At 45.0% G+C, this 20,438-nt stretch overlaps 1 protein-coding gene across 4 annotated transcripts in view; it reads right to left on the bottom strand.

Annotated features, from left to right (window-relative positions):
* The window catches only part of wnk2 (WNK lysine deficient protein kinase 2), a 72,129-nt gene that overhangs the window by 36,525 nt on the left and 15,166 nt on the right, over positions 1 to 20,438 (bottom strand). For all 4 annotated transcript variants that reach the window (XM_031834017.1, XM_031833999.1, XM_031834006.1 and 1 more), the window contains exons 7-11: positions 15,590 to 15,724; positions 13,766 to 13,889; positions 9,226 to 9,536; positions 7,267 to 7,452; positions 3,785 to 3,937 (exon numbers count right to left, since the gene is read on the bottom strand). In XM_031834017.1, the coding sequence (XP_031689877.1) occupies positions 3,785 to 3,937; positions 7,267 to 7,452; positions 9,226 to 9,536; positions 13,766 to 13,889; positions 15,590 to 15,724 (909 nt within the window). The remainder of the gene's footprint in view (positions 1 to 3,784; positions 3,938 to 7,266; positions 7,453 to 9,225; positions 9,537 to 13,765; positions 13,890 to 15,589; positions 15,725 to 20,438) is intronic.

Here is a 20,438-nt window from a genome sequence, read left to right as displayed (position 1 = left end):
GTTCCAGATTGACTAACCTTCAGGTCATAAAGTAATGATGGACTGTCGTTTCTCTGCTTATTTGAGCTGTTCTTGCCATAATATGGACTTGTTATTTTACCAAATAGGGCTATCTTCTGTATATCCTCTACCTTATCACAACAGAACGAATTGGCTCAAACACATTAAGAAAAAAATACCACAAATTAACTTTTAACAAGGCACATCTGTTCATTGAAATGCAATCCAGGTGACTACCTCATGAAGCTGGTTGAGAGAATGCCAAAAGCGTGCAAAGTTGTCATCAAAGCAAAGCGGGGCTACTTTGAAGAATCTCAAATATAAAATATATTTTGATTTGATTTAACACTTTTTTTGTTACTACATGATTCCTTATGTGTTATCTTGTAGTGTTGATGATTCACTACTATATTCTACAATGTAGAAAATAGTCAAAATTAAGAAAATCCCTGGAATGAATATGTGTCTCCAAACTTTTGACTGGTACTCTAAGTATTTTACACCCCTATGCTATGACATTCCAAACTGAGCTCAAGTGCATCCCAATGAGCTTTTATCATCTTTGAGATGTCATTACAACTTGATTGGTGTCTACCTGTGTACAATTCAATTGCTTGTACATGACTTAGAAAGAAACACACCTGACCAAACTGAGCAACTGGGCAGGAAGGACCTTGGTGAGGGAAGTGATCAAGAACCCAATGGCCACTCTGGCAGGACTACAGCCCCAATTTGGGCTTTATGGGAGAGTGGCCAGACGGAAGCCATTCCTGAAAAAAAAGGCACATGACAGCACGCCTGGAGTTTGCAAAAAGGCATGTGAAAGACTCTGAGATAATCAGTCAAATGATTCTGTGGTCTGATGAGACAAAAACGGAACTCTTTGGCTTGAGTGCAAAGCGCTATGTCTGGAGAAAACCAGGCACAGGCCATTATCCATCTAACACCATCTCTACTGTGAAGTATGGTGGTGACAGCATCATGCAATGGGGATACTTTTCAGTGGCAAGGACTGTGAGACTGGTAAGGATAGAGGGGACAATGAATGGAGACCAATAAAGGCAAATTAGAACCTGCTTCAGGGCACAAACATCCCCAGACTGGGGCAAAGATTTACATTCCAAAAGGACAATGACCCCAGCATACAGCCAAAGCATCGCTGGAATGGCTTCAGAACATGAATGTGAACGTCCTGGAGTGATCCAGCAAAGCCCAGACTTCAATCCCATTGAAAAACTGTGGGAAGAATTGAAGATTGGGAGCAGCGTTCAACAGCAATCTAATTTAACAGAGTTTGAGAAAACCTACAAGAAATAGTGGGAGAAAATCCCCAAATCTAGATATGCAAAGCTGATAGACATACCCAAAGACAAAGCTGTAATCGCCGCCAAAGGTGCTTCTACAAAGTACTGACTCAAGGTCGTGAATACTTACTGTATGTACATTTCTGTATTTCATTATATATATTCATTATATATATTTTTTCACTTTTCATTTTTCACTGAAATACATATCTAATTGGTTACTGGAAAAGGGACACTTTACAAATGTATGGAAGCATGCTAAACTGTGTCCTTACCTGAAACTCAGGGTACTATATTTGCAGATTATACTATAATCTATACATCAAGACAATCTGTTCAACGGGTACAGCGAGCTCTACAAGTAGATCAGGGAAATATCAGGGAGTGGGTCTGCTGGAACAAACTTGTTATGAACGCTAAGAAAACCAAAGATATGTCGGTCTGGTAACAGCAGGCACAACATGGGATGTGATTAAGCATGGGGGGGAGTACAAATTAAGGAAGTGGCAGAAACCAAACTACTAGGGGTACAGCTAGACAACTGCTTACCATGGTTGTCTCAAATAACTAATCTATGTATGTAACGGAAAACATAGAACAAAACATAGAATGCCCACCCCAACTCACGCACTGACCAAACCAAAATAGAGACATAAAAAAGGAACTAACGTCAGGACATGACAGTACACCCCCCCCCCCCCCAAAGGTGCAGACTCCGGCCGCAAAACCTGAACCTATAGGGGAGGGTCTGGGTGGGCATTTCACCGCGGTGGCGGCGCTGGTGCGGGACGTAGACCCCACTCCACCTTAGTCTTGGCCCACTTAGGTGGCACCTTTGGAGTGGCGACCCCGAACTGGGGACCCTTACAGCGGGCCCTGAATAGCAGGGAGACTCTGGCGGCGCCGGAGTGAAGGGCGGCTCTGGCGGCGCCGGAGTGAAGGGCGGCTCCTGACTGACGGGCGGCTTCGGCTGCTTCTGACTGACGGGCGGCTCCGGCTGCCTCTCGTGCCTGTTGCGCTGCCTTACCTCATATCGCCGCCGCTCAGCTTTCGCTACCTCCAGTTCTTCCTTGGGGCGGAGATATTCCCCAGCCTGTGCCCAGGGTCCCTTGCCGTCCAATATCTCCTCCCAAGTCCAGGAGTCCAGAACCCTCTGCTCCTGGTTACCACGCTGCTTGGTCTGTTTGTGGTGGGTAGTTCTGTAACAGTTTTTCTCCTCTTCTGAGGAGGAGTAGGAAGGATCGGACCAATATGCAGCATGGTACGTACCCATGTTAGTATTTATTTAAACTGATCACAAAACAAAAAAACAAAGAGAGTGAAACGAAGGTGCAGACACAGAGACAGAAAACAACTACCCACAAAACCCATGTGGGCAAGAGCTACCTAAGTATGGTTCTCAATCAGAGACAACGATAGACAGCTGCCTCTGATTGGGAACCATACCAGGCCAAACACAGAAATACAAAACATAGAACAAAACATAGAATGCCCACCCCAACTCACGCCCTGACCAAACCAAAATAGAGACATAAAAAAGGAACTAAGGTCAGGACCTGACAATGTAAGAACATAATTAAAACTGCATGCATGTTCAGAAGGATAGCAAAATATTTACAGGGAAAGATTCTTAAGCAAACAACCCAAGCATTAATAATTGAGAGTCAGGTGATCTACTGTTCTGTGGTGTGGGGAAATGCAACAGCAAGTGACATTAGGAGGCTGCAGAATGCAGCAAGTTCTAAGGTGGGGATACGATTCCTTTGTTGTAGTTATACACAATGCTCTTGGGTGGTCATCAATCAATAAGATCATACAAAATAAAAATAAATGCTTATTTTGTTTCAGAGTACACCATTTAACAATGGCCAAACTCCATTCACAACAGGGTTCAGTTGGTAAGAGACAGACATTCAGTCAATACTAGGAATAGATTGTCCACCATCTATGGGTTATCCCGGGAGAGAAGGTATACTGGCAAATTAACATTTTGTTTCAGAGCAATGAACAGTTGGAATAATTTATCTGAGCAAACCAGAAACCTTTCAATATATACATTCTGATTTTGATGAAGGCCATTGCAGGCTGAAAAGTTTATATTTTAATCTGGGGGGGGTTATGGTGAGCGAGTGTTGCACCTTTTCCTTTTCAATATATAAATTCAAACAATACTTCAGAACCAGTTTAACATAATCGTTTGGAAGGTTGTGCAGGACCAGGGCAGATGAAGGAACCAATCTATCTTTTCAGACTGTCAGAGTACTTATCATCAGGATTTTTTTTGTATATATTAACTTTGTATATATTGTGTTTTTCTTACCTGTCAATGTATTGCGTCTGTGGTTTGTAACAGTGTGTTCTATGTGAACATGTGATTGTATTATAAATTGTATTTAAATGTTTAAAGGGCTTAGTCTGAACAAGGTCTTAAAGAGATTATAATGAAATCCCCCCAAAAATCGAACAAATCTACTGCCTACCTGTGTGCTGATCTGCAGTGGCTGGAGAGGGGGCGTGGCCTGGGAAGGCTGCTGTAGAGGGGTAGAAGCATTGCTGCCCAGGCAGGCAGCTGATTGGACAAGACTGATGGTGATGTCAGAGCACTGCTGAGGTAGAGGCTGGCTGGCAGACAACTGTGGTAGGGAGGGAGAGAGGGAGAGAGAGAGAGAGAGAGAGAGAGAGGAGGAGGACAGGCAGGCAGGGTGAGTAAAAATCATGACAAAGTTAATTGAACATCTATATCTGTCCTGTTCCACAAACATAATATATTGCCTCACATACACTCTGCCTGTCCAGTCACCAAGTCTAGTTGCCAAACAGTCTTTCTGACTGGAACACACACCCTTGGTCACAGCGTCTGACTGGGGACACACGCATAAACATACACAAAGCTCTGGGCTCACATACACACACAGCTGAGAACAACAAAGATCACAGCCACTATCATCTCTGCTTATTAAACAGAAGCCTGGGGACAGACAGCATCTGACTGGACGGTCAGGATTTTGTCAATGAGAATCCAACAAACTAGCACTTCTCATATTTACACTCACATTTAAATAAAAAAGTGTAGACAAGTGTAGACCTTACCGTGAAATGCTTACTTATAAGCACTTAACCAACAGTGCAGTTCAAGAAGAGTTAAGAAAATATTTACCAAATAAACTAAAGTAAAAATTATATAAAGTAACACAATAACATAACAATAACGAGGCTATATACAGTGGTTACCGATACAGAGTCAGTGTTCGGGGGTACAGGTTAGTTGAGGTCATTTGTACATGTAGGTAGGGGTGAGGTGAAGTGACTATGCATAGATAATAAACAGCGAGTAGCAGCAGTGTACAGAACGAATTGGGGTGGGGTCAAAGTAATAGTCCGGTGGCCATTTGATTAATTGTTCAGCAGTCTGATGGCTTGGGGGTAGACGCTGTTAAGGAGCCTTTTGGTGCTAGACTTGGCACTCATAGACTGTTTTCTCTGCTATGTCACACCTCGGTACCACGTGCTGTGACGTAGCAGACAAAACAGTCTATGACTTGGGTGGCAGGAGTCTCTGACAATTTTATGGGCTTTCCTCTGACACTGCCTATTATTTAGGTCCTAGATTGCAGGAAGCTTGCAGTCAGATGCCTGGCAGTTGCCATACCAGGCGGTGATGCAACCGGTCAAGATGCTCTCGATGGCGCAGCTGTAGAACTTTTGGAGGATCTGGGGACCCATACCAAATATTTTCAGTCTACTGAGGGAGAAAAGGTTTCGTTTGTGCCCTCTTCACGACTGTCTTGTTGTGTTTGGACCATGAAAGATCGTTGGTCATGTGGTCACCAAGGAACTTTAAACTCTCTACCCGCTCCACTACAGCAACATTGATGTTAATGGGGGCCCTTTCTCTTGCTCACATTGAGGGAGAGGTTGTTGTCCTGGCACCACGCTGCCATTTCTCTTACCTCCTCCCTATAGGCTGTCTCATCGTTGTCAGTGATCAGGCCTACCACTGTTGTATCGTCATAAAACTTAATGATGGTGTTGGAGTCGTGTTTGGCCACGCAGTCGTGGGTGAACAGGGAGTACAGGAGGGGACTAAGTACACACCCCTGAGGGGCCCCTATGTTGAGGAACAGTGTGGCAGACGTGTTGTTGCCTACCTTTACCACCTGGGGGCGGCCTGTCAGGGAGTCCAGGATCCAGTTGCAGAGGGAGGTGTTTAGTCCCAGGGTCCTTCGCTTAGTGATGAGCTTCGTGGGCACTATGGTGTTGAATGCTGAGCTGTAGTCAATGAACAGCATTCTCACATAGGTGTCCTTTTGTCCAGGTGGAAAAGTGCAGTGTGATTCAGATTGCGTCATCTGTGTATCTGTTGGGGCAGTATGCGAATTGAAGTGGGTCTAGGGTATCCGGAGGATGCTGTCGACGTGAGCCATAACCAGCCTTTCAAAGCACTTCATGGCTACCGATGTGAGTGCTACGGGGCGGATATCATTAAGACAGGTTACCTTCACTTCCTTAGGCACAGGGACTATGGTGGTCTGCTTGAAACATGTAGGTATTATAGACTCAGTCAGGGAGAGGTTGAAAATGTCAGTGAAGACACTTGCCAGTTGGTCAGCGCATGCTTTGAGTACACATCCTGGTAATCCATCTGGCCCTGTGGCTTTGTCAATGTTGACCTGTTTAAAGGTCATGCTCACATCGGCGTTATCACACAGTCATCCAGAACATCTGGTGCCCTCGTGCATGCCTCAGTGTTGCTTGCCTCGAAGCGTGCATAAAAGGCATTTAGCTCGTCTGATAGGCTCGCGTCACTGTCCAGCTCGCGTCTGGGTTTCCCTTTGTTGTCTGTAATATTTTCAAGCCCTGCCACATCCGACGAGCGTCAGAGCCTGTGTAGTAGGATTCAATCTTAATCCTGTATTGATGCTTTGCTTGTTTGATGGTTCATCTGAGGGCATAGCAGGATTTCTTATAGGCGTCCAGATTAGTGTCCCGCTCTTTGCAAGCGGCAGCTCTAGCCTTTAGCTTGATACAGATGTTGCCTGTAATCCATGGCTTTTGGTTGGGATATGTACGTATGGTCACTGTGGGGACAACGCCGTTGATGCACTTATTGATGAAGTCGATAACTGAGGTGGTATACCTCAATGCCATTGGATGAATCCCGGAACATATTCCAGTTTGTGGTAGCAAAACAGTCGTGTAGCGTACATCCGCGTCATCTGACCACTTCCGTATTGAGCGAGTCACTGGTACTTCCTGCTTTAGTTTTTGGAGGATAGAATTATGGTAAGATTTGACAAATGGAGGGCGGGGTAGAGCTTTATATGCATCTCTATGTGTGGAGTAAAGGAAGTATAGAGTTTATTTCCTCTGGTTGCATGTGACATGCTGGTAAAAATGTGGTAAAACTGATTTAAGTTTGCATGCATTAAAGTCCCCATCCACTAGTAGCGCCGCATCTGGGTGAGCATTTCCTTGTTTGCTTATGGCCTTACAGAGTTGGTTGAGCCACGACTCGGTGAAACATAAGACATTACAGTTCTTAGTGTCCCGTTGGTAGGATAATCGTAGGTCATCAATTTTATTTTCCAATGATTGCATGATAGCAAGTAGAACTGCTGGCAGTGGGAGTTTACTCACTCGCCTACGGATTCTCAAAAGGCAGCCCGATCTGCGTCCTCTTTTCCTCCGTCTTTTCTTCACGCAAATGACGGGGGATCTGGGCCTGTTCCCGGGAGAGCAGTATATCTTTCTCGTCGGAGTCGTTAAAGGAAAAAGTTTCTTCCAGTTCGTGGTGGGTAATTGCAGTTCTGATGTTATTTTCGGTCATAAGAGATGGTAGCAGCAACATTACGTACAAAATAAGTTACAAACAATGCAACAAAAAAAATGGCACAATTGGTTACGGGCATGTAAAACGACGCCATCTTAACACCCAAGTGTTAGATTCAGAACAGATCCTTACCTCATGGCTGGGCTGGGCTGTAACAGCAGGCTGCGCCTGTGCCTGTACAGTGGCGAGAGGGGCAGCAGCTGGGAAGCTCTGTGGGGCCGTGGGGCCGTTCTGATGTACCGGAGGCCTTGGGGTGGCTGGAGCAGAGGCTGGCTGAGCCTGGGGTTGGGGCTGGGCCTGGATCCACCCTGCACTGGGCTGGAACACACAGGAGAAAAGGCAGTCTTTCAGATTATGACAAAGATTATCAAGAACACATCATATAGAATCATAATTTTTCTTCACGGGAGCAAAGAGGGGACAAATCATTGTTGAGCAAGGTTGATATTGTTTTGCTGGAAACTGCCGGATAAAAGTAATTGAGGAGTGGCTGCTGCAATAGTAAGGGAATCTACACAGCTGATCCACCATCTCGTAATCGAGCCATGTGGTGTTTATCTGCTGAGGAGTGAACAGAGGCAGATAGAACATCACTGTTACGCTTGAGGGTCGGTGTTATGGTCAGAAAATTACAGTAACTTTCCCAAAACTCCCAGGTTTTCCAGAAATCCCAGTTGGAAGATTTTTCAGGGGGGAATAAGCAGAACATCCTCCAATGAGGACTTGTGGAAAACCTGGGAAATTTGGGAGTTACTGAAAATGTTGCATCCCTAGGGGTTGATTTGGGATTGGGAAGTAATGTTGCACTTGGTCATCATGGGAGGGACAGAGAAAGCTATGCTCGCGGGATCTGGCAGCTTGCGAGGCTAAGAGAAAGCGGAGGTACTGCAGCTAGGTGTGGTGTTGCTATGGCAATGGCTCAGAAGGGTCAAAGTTCAATCAAGCTGGTAGTATCCCTGACCTACCATTGAACCATTTGGTGATAGAAGCAGGGGCTTTTCCAAACCCAGGCCTTGGTCCGAATGCTCAGGCATCGGAGAGGTGGGCTGGCTTTGGCTGGGCCAATAGGCCCCGCTGTCTGGGGAAGTAGGGGAGCTGGTCCTGCGAACCCTAGCCTCTCCATAGCTTTGGCTGGGCCGGTACGGGGCGAGTAGGGGTGTTGGGGAGCTTCTCCTGCGACTGACGATGTGGCTGAGACAGTGGTCGAGCAGGGAGAGATCTCCACTGGAGGAGTAGATCATTACGGAAGGAGGCGGGGAAAGATGTGAGGGTGACGGAGGAGCCGACAGGGAGGAGGTGATTAGAGGGCGATTGAGCAGTGAGAGAAGCTGGGGGGAGACTAAGGAGGGGGTGTGTACTGATGAGCGCTGGGGGTAGGGAGGGAGGGGAGGCGTGTAGAGGTGGCCTAGAGACCCCCCAGCCTCCATCCTAGTTCTTAGTAGAAGGTCAAAGCTCGCACAAGCCCTGCGGGAGTGGGGTAGAGGGAGGTCTGAGGGGCGTCGTATAGGATTTGTAACCAGGATGGCAGGATGGGGGGGATTGACTGATTGATTGATTGAGTCAAGGTAGGAACACTGATGGTGCTGGGACAGGTGAGGGGAGAGGACAGGATACCGAGGGGGAGGGGAGTCTAAAGGGGGGACCGCGGCTGCTGTGTACTCCTCTGAGTTTTTGTTACCCTCCGGGCTCCGATGTGTGACTTTGTCTCGTTTGGGACAGAGGTGGCAGGGAGAACGGCACAGAGGCTTAGGGAGGGAGTGGGTCCTGCACATGTCAATCAAGGAGGTGCTTCCACGTCTAGCGCACTGATTGGTCCCACCACAATACACTGTACTCTCATTGGTCACACAACCAACCAAGAAATCTCCTTTCATCTCTTGAGAGAGAAGAGCATTCTGGAATGCAAAGGGCTCACTGAAGTGTTGCTGCTCAGGTGGCATCGACCGGACAAAAGAAAACAGATTTTAGTTCAGTTTGTCTTTACAAACATAGAAAGGGAATGTCTGAGACTTGCAGTGAGAATATGTTTATAATAATGAGTTTTGAAATTTGAGTTAGAGGCAATGGGGAATTTTGTATGAGAAAACTTACTGGTGGAGACTGGTAGTCCCCCTGGTGCAGCTGTGCTTTAGGTTGCTGGTAGGCCCCATGGTGCAGCTGAGTGGTGGCTTGCTGGTAGGCCACCTGATGAAGCTGTGTGGTAGTAGCTAAGGAGTAGGCCACTTGGGGAGGCTGTGCAGTGGGCTTCTGGTAGGCTCCCTGGTGCAGCTGGGCCTGGGGCTGCACAGGGGGGCTGTAGACCACCTGGGGTGTAGAGATGGGCTCTGGGATGGACTGGTATGGGGCACTGGGCTGACTGTTTTTAACATTTGACAGCACCATGAGGCCCACTACACCATCAGCTATAACAACAGGAAACAGAGGGGAGAAAACATAATGTCAAACTGGCGAGAGACAGAGAGAAAGAGAGAGATTAAGAAAGAAACAAAGGGATGGAGAGATGAAGTGTCATTAAAATTCAAAAGCTGAGAGATGACTCAGAGCTGAGTCACACCCTGCATCTCTCTCTCTCTCTGCATCTCTCGCTCTCCCTGCATCTCTCTCGCTCTCACTGCATCTCTCTATCTATCTATCTACCCTTCATCCATAAGCCTTGTGAAGTTTTTTCCCATCTGGATTAGATAATTGCGACGGAGGAGATGGCTGGCATTTTACAATCCCCTCACCAATTGTGCTATTGTGTGTGTTTTTTTGCGTTATTTGTAACTTATTTTGTATATAATGTTTCTGCCACTGTATCTTATGACCAAAAAGAGCTTCAAGATATCAGGACAGCGATTACTCAACCCATACTGGAGGAATACTTTTTCTTTAATGAGTCAGACGGGAAGGATTTACTTCAGACGCCGACAAGGCCCACATCCCCGTCGTACGCAGGAGAAAGAGATGGAGATATTGGGGACGGAGGTCCAGGTGCCTTGAAAGGATCCGGAGGGGAGCGGGTACTCTCCCTTTACCATCGGTCCTATTAACCAACGTACAATCAATGTAAAATAAAATAGATGAACTACGATCACGTATATCCTACCATTGGGAAAATATTAAATGTAATATCTTATGTTTCACCGAGCCGTGGCTAAACAACAACATGAATAACATACATTTGGGGGGTTTCAAGCTTTTTCGGCAGGATAGGACAGAGGCCTCTGGTAAGACAAGGGGTGGCGGTCTATGTATATTTGTAAACAACAGCTGGTGCATGAAATCTAAGGAAGTCTCCAGGTTTTTCTCGCCTGAGGTAGAGTATCTCATGAAAAGCTGTAGACCACACTATTTACCAAGATAATTTTCCTCTATATTCTTCATAGCTGTCTATTTACCACCACAAACCGATGCGGGCACTAAGACCGCACTCAATGAGCTGTACACGGCCATCAGCAAACAGAAAAAGCTCATCCGGAGACGGAGCTCCTAGTGGCCAGAGACTTTAATGCAGGGAAACTTAAATCCATTCAATAAGTGTATTGATGACGTCGTCCCCACAGTGAGCCATGGATTACAGGCAACATCCACACTGAGCTAAAGGGTAGAGCTGCCACTTTCAAGGAGCGGGACTCTAACCCGGAAGCTTATAAGAAATTACGCTATGCCCTCCGACAAACCATCAAACAGGCAAAGCGTCAATACAGGACTAAGATTGAATCATACTACACCGGCTCCGACGCTCTCCAGCCAACTATTACAGACTACAAAGGGAAGCAGAGCCACAAGCTGCCCAGTGACACGAGCCACCAGACGAGCTAAATTACTTCTATGCTCGCCTCGAGGCAAGTAACACTGAAACATGCATTAGAACATCAGCTGTTCCGGACGACTGTGTGATAACGCTCTCCGTAGCCAATGTGAGTAAGACCTTCAAACAGGTCAACATTCACAAGGCAGCAGGGCCAGATGGAATACCAGGACGTGTACTCCAAAATGTGTTGACCAACTGGCAAGTGTCTCACTGACATTTTCAACCTGTCCCTGACTGAGTCTGTAATACCAACATGTTTCAAGCAGACCACCATAGTCCCTATCCCTGTTCCCAAAAACACTAAGGTAACCTGCCTAAATGACAACCGACCCGTAGTACTCACGTCTCTAGTTCTGAAATGCTGGTCATGGCTCACATCAACACCATTATCCCAGAAACCTCAGACCCACACTAATTTGCATACCACCTAAACAGATCCAAAGATGACGCAATCTCTATTGCACTCAACACTGCCCTTTCCCACCTGGACAAAAGGAATGCTATTCATTGACTACAGCTCAGCATTCAACATCATAGTACCCTCAAAGCTCATCACTAAGCTAAACACCTCCCTCTGTAACTGGATCCTGGACTTCCTAACGGGCCGCCCCCAGGTGGTGAGGGTAGGTAACAAAACATCTGCCATGCTGATCATCAACATAGGGGCCCCCTCATCGGTGCATGCTCAGTCCCCTCCTGTACTCCTTGTTCACTCATGACTGCATGGCCAGGCACGACTCCAACACCCTCATCAAGTTTGCAGATGACAATAGTGGTAGGCCTGATCACTGACAACGATGAGACAGGCTATCGGGAGGTGGTCAGAGACCTGCCGTTTGGTGCCAGGACAACAACCTCTCCCTCAACATAATCAATGATGTGGACTACAGGAAAAGGAGGACCGAGTACGCCCCCAATGTCATCGATGGGGTTGCAGTGGAGCAGGTTGAGAGCATCAAGTTCCTTGGCGTCCACATCCCCAACAAAACACACTAAGACAGTCATCAAGAGGGCACAACAAAACCAATTCCCCCTCAGGAGTCTGAAAAGATTTGGCATGGGTCCTCAGATCCTCAAAAAGTTATACTGCTGCACCATTGAGAGCATCCTGACTGGTTGCATTGAGTTGAGTTGAGTTTATTTTTATTTTTACAGGGACAGTGCACATTAATCAACATTTCAGTAAAAGTGCCGGTTTTAGCCAACCGGCTAATTTTCAACCGCAGTCCCTGGGCAGATTATTAAAAACAATTACAATATAGACAATAGCAACATAGAACAAGCAAGACATAGCATACAGACAGAGCAACATAGGACAAGCAAGACGTAGCATACAGACAGAGCAGCATAAAACAAAAAGCAGCAAGACAAAATTCATAAAAGCAACAAAGTGTTTCCACACTTCACAAGCTACAGACAACAGACAACATGGAGTGGCAACACACAGCTAGGGACCATGTTCACAAATCTGATTGACCTTTAGCCATGTCTTCAAGCATTTTGTGAAAGTGTGATATGTGGTGCAGTTATGTGTGTCTGATGGCAGTGTATTCCAGACATGGGAAACTCTCACAGAGAATGCAGATTTACTAAAGGTGCTTTTCCTTAGGGGAACTATACAGTCACCTCTCATGGCAGACCTTGTGGATCTGCTGCCATATGTCTGGGTTTTCTGTTTAACAAAAATATTGAGTGGAGGGGGAGCCAGGCCATTGAGGATCTTGAATACAAGACATGCGTCGGTGTATTGCACAAGATTTTCCCAACTCAAGAGCTCATGCTTTCTAAGGATGTGACAATGATGATGGCTATTGGGCTTCCTATCAAGCACTTTGAGAGCCTGTTTGTAGACAGACTGAATAGGTTTTAATGTTGTACAGCAAGCTTGGGCCCAACTAGTCAAGCAGTATGTTAAGTGAGGGAGTATCATAGATTTGAAGTACAGTTTTGCTACCTCTGTAGTCAAACAATTTTGTATAAATCGGAAATTAGCTAGGTTGAATTTGGCATCAGGCATCACTGCCTGGTATGGCAACTGCTCAGTCTCCGACCGCAAGGCACTACGGTGGGTAGAGCGTATGGCCCAGTACATCACTGGGGCCCAGCTTCCTGCCATCCAGGACCTCTATATCTGGCGGTGTCAGAGAAAGGCCCTAAAAATTGTCAAAGACTCCAGCCACGCTTGTCATAGAACCTTCTCTCTGCTACCTCATGCCTACGACACTGGAGCACCAAGTCTAGGTCCAAAAGGCTTCTTAACAGCTTCTACCCCCAAGCCATAACACTCCTGAACAGCCAATCAAAGGGCTTCCCAGACCCCTCTTTTACGCTGCTGCTACTCTGTTTATTATCTATGCATAGTCACTTTAACTCCACCTATATGTACATATTACCTCAATTACCTTGACTAACAGGTAGCCCCTGTATATAGCCTCGCTATTGTTATTTTACTGCTGCTCTTTAATTATTTATGACTTTTTATTTTCTATTTTCTACTTAACACTTTTAACACAGTTTTCTCTTAACTTCTTAAAGCATTGTTGTTTAAGTGCTTGTAAGTAAGTATTTCACTGTAAGGCAAGGTCTACACCTGTTGTATTCAGCACATGTGACAAATACAATTTGATTTGATTTGATTATGTTGAACTGATCGACCCTTCCTCAAGAAAAGGGGATCTGCCTGTGTGTGTGTGTGTGTTTCAATTACTTAAAAGTGTTTCTCAGTTTTCTTGTATACACATTCATCTATGTGTTTGTTTGTTGTTTGCTGTTTGTTTGTTTGTTGTTTGCCTCTGTCTCTCTCTTTGTGTTTAGAGGCTGCTTTCAGGTTCTTACATGTAGTCGTGGTGGCGTGTGCGGGCAGGCTGCAGATCAGGGTAAGGGGCTGGTCAGCTTCTGCCTCCTCTGGCTCTGCTGGGGCCAGTTGCGCCCCCTGTCGTGGTACCCCCATGCTGGGCACCTGCAGCAGGGTTGTTTCATGTACAGATTCGATCAACAATAACATGGTAACATTGATTCAGATTGAGTGGTTGGTGACCACTGGTCTATCTTAAAATGATTCCTAGTCGATCACCAAAAATTTCTGTAGAAAAGCCAACGACATGTGTCTTGCACTGTTTGGCGGTAGGTGCACTTGATTCGTGCCAGGTAGGTGTTTCCATTTTGAACCATTTGTCTGAAGGGACAAACTCTGCCTACCCGGTAGACCCAAAAAGCTAAATCAAGTGTGCCTACTGCGCAGTCCAATCAAATTGCTTAACTCACCATGCCTGCAGCTTCCTAATCCACAGCTAAGTTTGATACTAGCCAACGTGAGATTTCACAACTTTTGAAACCATGACTAGAGCGAGACTGTCAAAGAATACAGCAAAGAGCTGCTGTTTTTATGAGTGAATTCATGTTTAAGTTTTTATTCAGAACTGTCAACACAGTTTTTATTCCAACACTTTTACAAAACATTAAACACGCTTCTCACTTACAGTCGCGGTACAACAGGCATCTCAGCTGCAATTGAGGAGTAGCTAATTGTATCGATAGGCCTGTGGTTTTATTATTAGCGGATCGTCGTGTCTATTTTTTAATCAAGGAATATTTCACTTTCTCTGGCCGTAGGAAAAACAGGAATTTGAGGGCAGAAATAATGAGGTACGAATCAAGTTTCGCCATCAGGTGGAAGACGGTGTCCCCTCTGGTCAGTCTCACCGGAGAAAAGTAGAGAGGAGGGGCAGTGAGCGTCGGACCCAATGCCGCTCTCTCCCTTCTCTCCGCTGAGACCTACCATCAGATTCAGGTACCGTTAGTCCAGTAAAATAAAAAAGAGAATTATTGAAATGTATGCTCTTTGTGCCTCACAAGTATACAACAACTGATCTATTTTGTTATCATAGCTTGAGTTTTTAAATATAATATGGTCTGAGAAGAACAATATTGACAGGCCAAGCACAGCCAATATGCTGCAATAATATATTAGGCCTACTGCACGAACCTCATTCCTACAGACCTGTATTCATTAGGTTAATGTTACATAGGCTTACATGTTTAAAGAAAATATCTGAGTGGTACATCTCAGCTTGCATTTTGACTCCGAAAGTGATCTTGACTAACACACATGGAATCATGTAGTAACCAAAAAATATAATATATTTGATATTCTTCAAAGTAGCCACCCTTTGCCTTGATGACCGCTTTGCACACTCTTGGCATTCTCTCAATCAGCTTCATGAGGAATGATTTTCCGACTGTCTTGATGGAGTTCCCACATATGGTCGAATGTGGTGTTATTTGGACTTACGGTACATGACAATACGCTTTTCAAACGTTTTCCAAAATGTCCAAGGTTCAGGAAAATCTATCCTGATGGACCTTATGGGTCCTTGAGGCAATTTTTTTCATCATGAGGAAAGACACCTACATAGAACGTTTCACGTCTCTAGGTCAAACAGGGCCGATATGAAGGTTTAAGTGAGACTGCTTGTAAAAACGCCCCCTATTATAGGCCAATTGGTGCCATTATTTTTGACCAAGTTACTCATGGCCTCTAGTTTCTGTGTGCCAAATTAGAAAAAAAGTTTATGCTTAAGTTACTTGACCATGTCAAGAAAACAATTATAATTCAGAGAATAACAATGGCTTTGCTGTGAACCCCTAAAAAGCACAAACCTGTAGCAGGTTCTGGGTCTGGTTCTCGACTGCAGGGACGGTTCGCTCCCTCCTCCATTTGATGAGAGCCACTCGATCCTTGATGGACTTTCCTACGATCTTCACATCGCTGTCCAGGAAGAAGCCTGAATCTACCTATAACAGAGAGGTTATTACCAATGCTGCGTTTATAACATCTCATAAATACCAGCATACGACTGGGGAAAATCCACTTGAACTCCCCTCCAACTGGTAAGTACTAGTGGGAAACTTGTCCATCATCTCTCTCTGACTTCTCTCACATGCTGATGTCACAACTCTGATGTCGCATACTAAGGAAATGACACCGCACAGACCCCAGCCACGATTTGTTCACTTCCTTGCCATCAGGCAGATGGTATCGGAGCGTGAGGTCTGATAGAAAATGTCTCTCATCCTGTTGGTGTCTAAAATTCATCAGACTGCTGAACACTTGAACTGGACTGAACACCTGCTCTGATTCTCCGCACCTTAGCACACATGCACTCACCCCCCCCCCCCCCCTCCCCCCCCCCCCCACACACACACACACACACCCACACACAAATGTACATTCATGGCTACGCACACATCACTGTTGCTAGCACTATGATTGCTAAATGGCACATAGTTTATTAACCTGCCCCCCCAAACCCCTCTTCCCCAAAACATGTGTAAATATTAGACTATAAATTGAATTATACTTATGCTACTATTTGTATTCTTATGTATTATTTCTTATTGCTGTTGCATTGTCAAGAAGGAACCTGCAAGTAAGCCTTTCGTTGGACAGTGTATAACATGTATATCCCATACATCTGACTAATAAAACTTGAACCTTAAAATGACCTCGATAACAGAATTTTCAGCAGTTAAATGCTACAAAAAAACATTATTTATAAAAAAACTATTAATATGGTTTTTTGACTACAATTTGTTTACGAGGATGATCTGTACTTTTACTTTATGATTGCTGCATCTTGTTTGCCATTAGCCAATTGGCGTTCTCAATGAGTTGAAAGCACGTGAATGCACACAACTCGTTGTTCTAAATTTACAAGTAGTATTTTCAGAGTTTCCCACTTTTTATGAACGCAGCGTAAACAAACCAGGAAGAAGCCTGACTCCACCGACAGCAAAGAGGTTATCCTCAGAAATACTCTAAGGACGAGATGCTAATCCAGTTCTTTTCAATTAGCAGTGCAGTGTATTCTGGGTCAAGGGGAGCACTCCTTCAAGGAGAAAATGGGAGTCAATTGGGCACTAGCTCAACATCCCAAGAATAGCATGAATTACATGAACAAGACGCACAATATTGCAGATATTTTCCGAGATGTGAGGTTATTAAGTTCTCCGTAATATTTTACTGCTGTGAAATCGTGACATTACATGCTTTCGAGTAAAAAAAATAGGTTTCTCGACTCATACCCTGACTTTCTAGAAGGGAGTGTGTGAGAAATGGCCTAGCAACCATGTGATACAGCATGACAATGTCAATGTGATTGGTCAAGAAAGCTCAGAGCGTTAGGTATTTCTCTATTAATCTTTCCTACCGTTTAGGGTCTTTCAGTAGATTGTCTTTGTTATCACAAAAAAAAACAGGCGGAGCCCTGACTTCACCTACAGCAGACTGGATAGGACAGGATAGTGCAGACAGGATAGAGGTTATCACTAAGAACCCTGACTCCATCTGCAGTAGACAGGACCGTGCAGACAGGACAGAACAAGGAAGGACAGAGGTTATCACAAAGAACCCTAACTCCATTAACAGTAGGCAGGAAAGGGCAAACAGGACTGGACAGGACAGGATAGTGCAGACAGGATAGAGATTATCACTAAGAACCCTGACTCCATCTGCAGTAGACAGGACAGTGCAGACAGAGCAGGAAAGGATAGAAGTTATCACTAAGAACCCTGACTCCATTAACAGTAGACAGGACAGGACAGGACAGGACAGTGCAGACAGAGCAGGAAAGGATAGAGGTTATCACTAAGAACCCTGACTCCATTAACAGTAGACAGGACAGAGCAAACAGGACAGGACAGGACAGTGCAGACAGAGCAGGAAAGGATAGAGGTTATCACTAAGAACCCTGACTCCATCTACAGTACAGTAGACAGGACAGGACAGACAGGACAGAACAAGGAAGGACAGAGGTTATCACACAGAACCCTAACTCCATCTACAGTAGACAGGACAGAACAAGGAAGGACAGAGGTTATCACAAAGAACCCTGACTCCATCTACAGTAGACAGGACAGCAAAGCAGAGGTGTTATCACCAGACTTGAGTTAACGTGGAAATATGAATTGATCGGACAGCACTTTAGGGACATCAGCGGTCCCTATCTTTGTATCACAGTCGCCCAACGAGATAAAAGCTTGCCCCTCCTTAGCCCACAGCTCTCTGATGGGCCACAGGGTCGGGCAGGGTCTACCAGACTGACTGGTTTAAATCAATACCTTCCTGGATGATACTGGCCCGACCACAAGACCAATTAGAATTTACTGATTACATGATGGGTAATTATATCAGGACTGGCTTGTGGAGATTATTTTTTTTACTGTCCAGGAATGGACTGTAACACGATATCAAGTCTTTCAGCGTGTTTGAGGAAGATCAGTTTAATCACATAATGACTTGTTATATGGGATTAGATGTTATTTGTAGATATGTGATTCTGTGCAGTCTGACTGTAATCTCAAAAACACACTATTTCATGACTATCACCAATTGCACAGCAGGCCCTGGCCCCCAGAGGCATGTTGGGAGATGTAGTCTGTACAGACAAGGCCGTAACTACATATGAGGACGCTGAGATCCGGACTACAGTCATTTTTAACTCATTTGAAAAGAATAATAATACAAATATATATTTTGTACACAATAAAGAAAATCAATGACGGGTCAACATCTAAATATTGCTCCCCGCGTTGATCAAAGCTCAGAACACTTATATTCTTGGAATGATGAACAGTGGTTTGTTAGTTATGTTCGCCCGCATCCCCCGGATTTGCCTTTTTAGCAGCACATTCACCACTCTCTGAAACGGGTAACTCTGCCCTCTTGTCGACACAGGACGTGAAACGAATGAGAAACGAAGTACCCCATCTCAGAGTCGGCTTAAAAAACACAATAAGAGATGCTGCTGACAGTGTGTTTGCAAGATTCTGTAAAAAAAAAAAAAGCTCATTTTCCAACCACCCCGCGTCTCCTGCCAGGTCTACAGACATACCCCAAACAAACAAAAAATGGACTCTCGGAGAATGAGTGCACAACTGGTAAATAGTCGCTTATTGATATGTCAGTCAGTCAGGTGGCTAGCTACTGGCAGAGACTTGTACAGTAACGTTGAAGGTTTTGGCTAGTAGGCTATTATTATTATTATTATAATTTTTTATTTCACCTTTATTTAACCAGGTAGGCCAGTTGAGAATAAGTTCTCGTTTACAAATGCGACCTGGCCAAGATAAAGCAAAGCAGTGTGACAAAAATAACAACACAGAGTTACACATAAACAAACATACAGTCATTAACACAATAGAAAGATATATGTACAGTGTGAGCAAATGTAGAAGAGTAGGGATGTGAGGCAATAAATTGGCCATAGAGGTGAAATAATTACAATTTAGCATTAACACTGGAGTGATAGATGTGCAGATGATGATGTGCAAGTAGAGATACTAGGGTGCAAAAGAGCAAGAGGATAAATACCAATATGGGGATGAGGTAGGTGGGTGTGCTATTTACAGATTGGCTGTGTACAGGTACAGTGATCGGTAAGCTGCTCTGACAGCTGATGCTTAAAGGTAGAGAGGGAGATATAAGATTCCAGCGTCAGTGATTTTTGCAATTCGTTCCAGTCATTGGCAGCAGAGAACCGGAAGGAAAGGCGGCGAAAGGAAGTGCTGGCTTTGGGGATGACCAGTGAAATATACCTGCTGGAGTGTGTGCTACGGGTGGGTGACCAGTGAGCTGAGATAAGGCGGGGCTTTACCTAGCAAAAACTTATAGATGACCTGGGGCCAGTAGGTTTGGCAACGAATATGTAGTGAGGCCAGGTAACGAGAGCATACAGGTCGCAGTGGTGGGTAGAATATGGGGCTTTGGTGACAAAACAGACGGCACTGTGATAGACTACATCCAGTTTGCTGAGTAGAGTGTTGGAGGCTATTTTGTAAATGACATCGCCGAAGTCAAGGATCGGTAGGATGGTCAGTTTTACGAGGGTATGTTTGGCAGCATGAGTGATGGAGGCTTTGTTGCGAAATAGGAAGACGATTCTAGATGTAATTTTGGATTGGAGATGCTAAATGTGAGTCTGGAAGGAGAGTTTACAGTCTAACCAGACACCTAGGTATTTGTAGTTGTCCACATATTCTAAGTTACAACTGTCCAGAGTAGTGATGCTAGTCGGATGGGTGGGTGCGGGCAACAATCGGTTGAAGAGCATGCATTTATTTTTGCTAGCATTTAAAAGCAGTTGGAGGCCACGGAAGGAAAATTGTATGGCAGTGAGGCCATACAACAGGTTCGTTAACACAGTGTCCAAAGAAGGACCAGATATATACAGAATGGTGTCGTCTGCATAGAGGTGGATCAGAGAATCACCAGCAGCAAGAGCAACATCATTGATATATACAGAGAAAAGAGCCATCCCAAGAATTTAACCCTGTGGAACCCCCATAGAGACTGCCAGAGGTCCGGACAACAGGCCCTCCGATTTGACACACTGAACTCTATCTGAGAAGGAGTTGGTGAACCAGATGAGGCAGTCATTTGAGAAACCAAGGTTATTGAGTCTGCCAATAAAAATGTGGTGATTGACAGAGTCGAAAGCCTTGGCCAGGT

Source organism: Oncorhynchus kisutch, linkage group LG1, assembly GCF_002021735.2.
Source record: "Oncorhynchus kisutch isolate 150728-3 linkage group LG1, Okis_V2, whole genome shotgun sequence".
NCBI classification, from domain to species: domain Eukaryota; kingdom Metazoa; phylum Chordata; class Actinopteri; order Salmoniformes; family Salmonidae; genus Oncorhynchus; species Oncorhynchus kisutch.
This window is presented reverse-complemented; position numbering and strand designations above follow the sequence as displayed.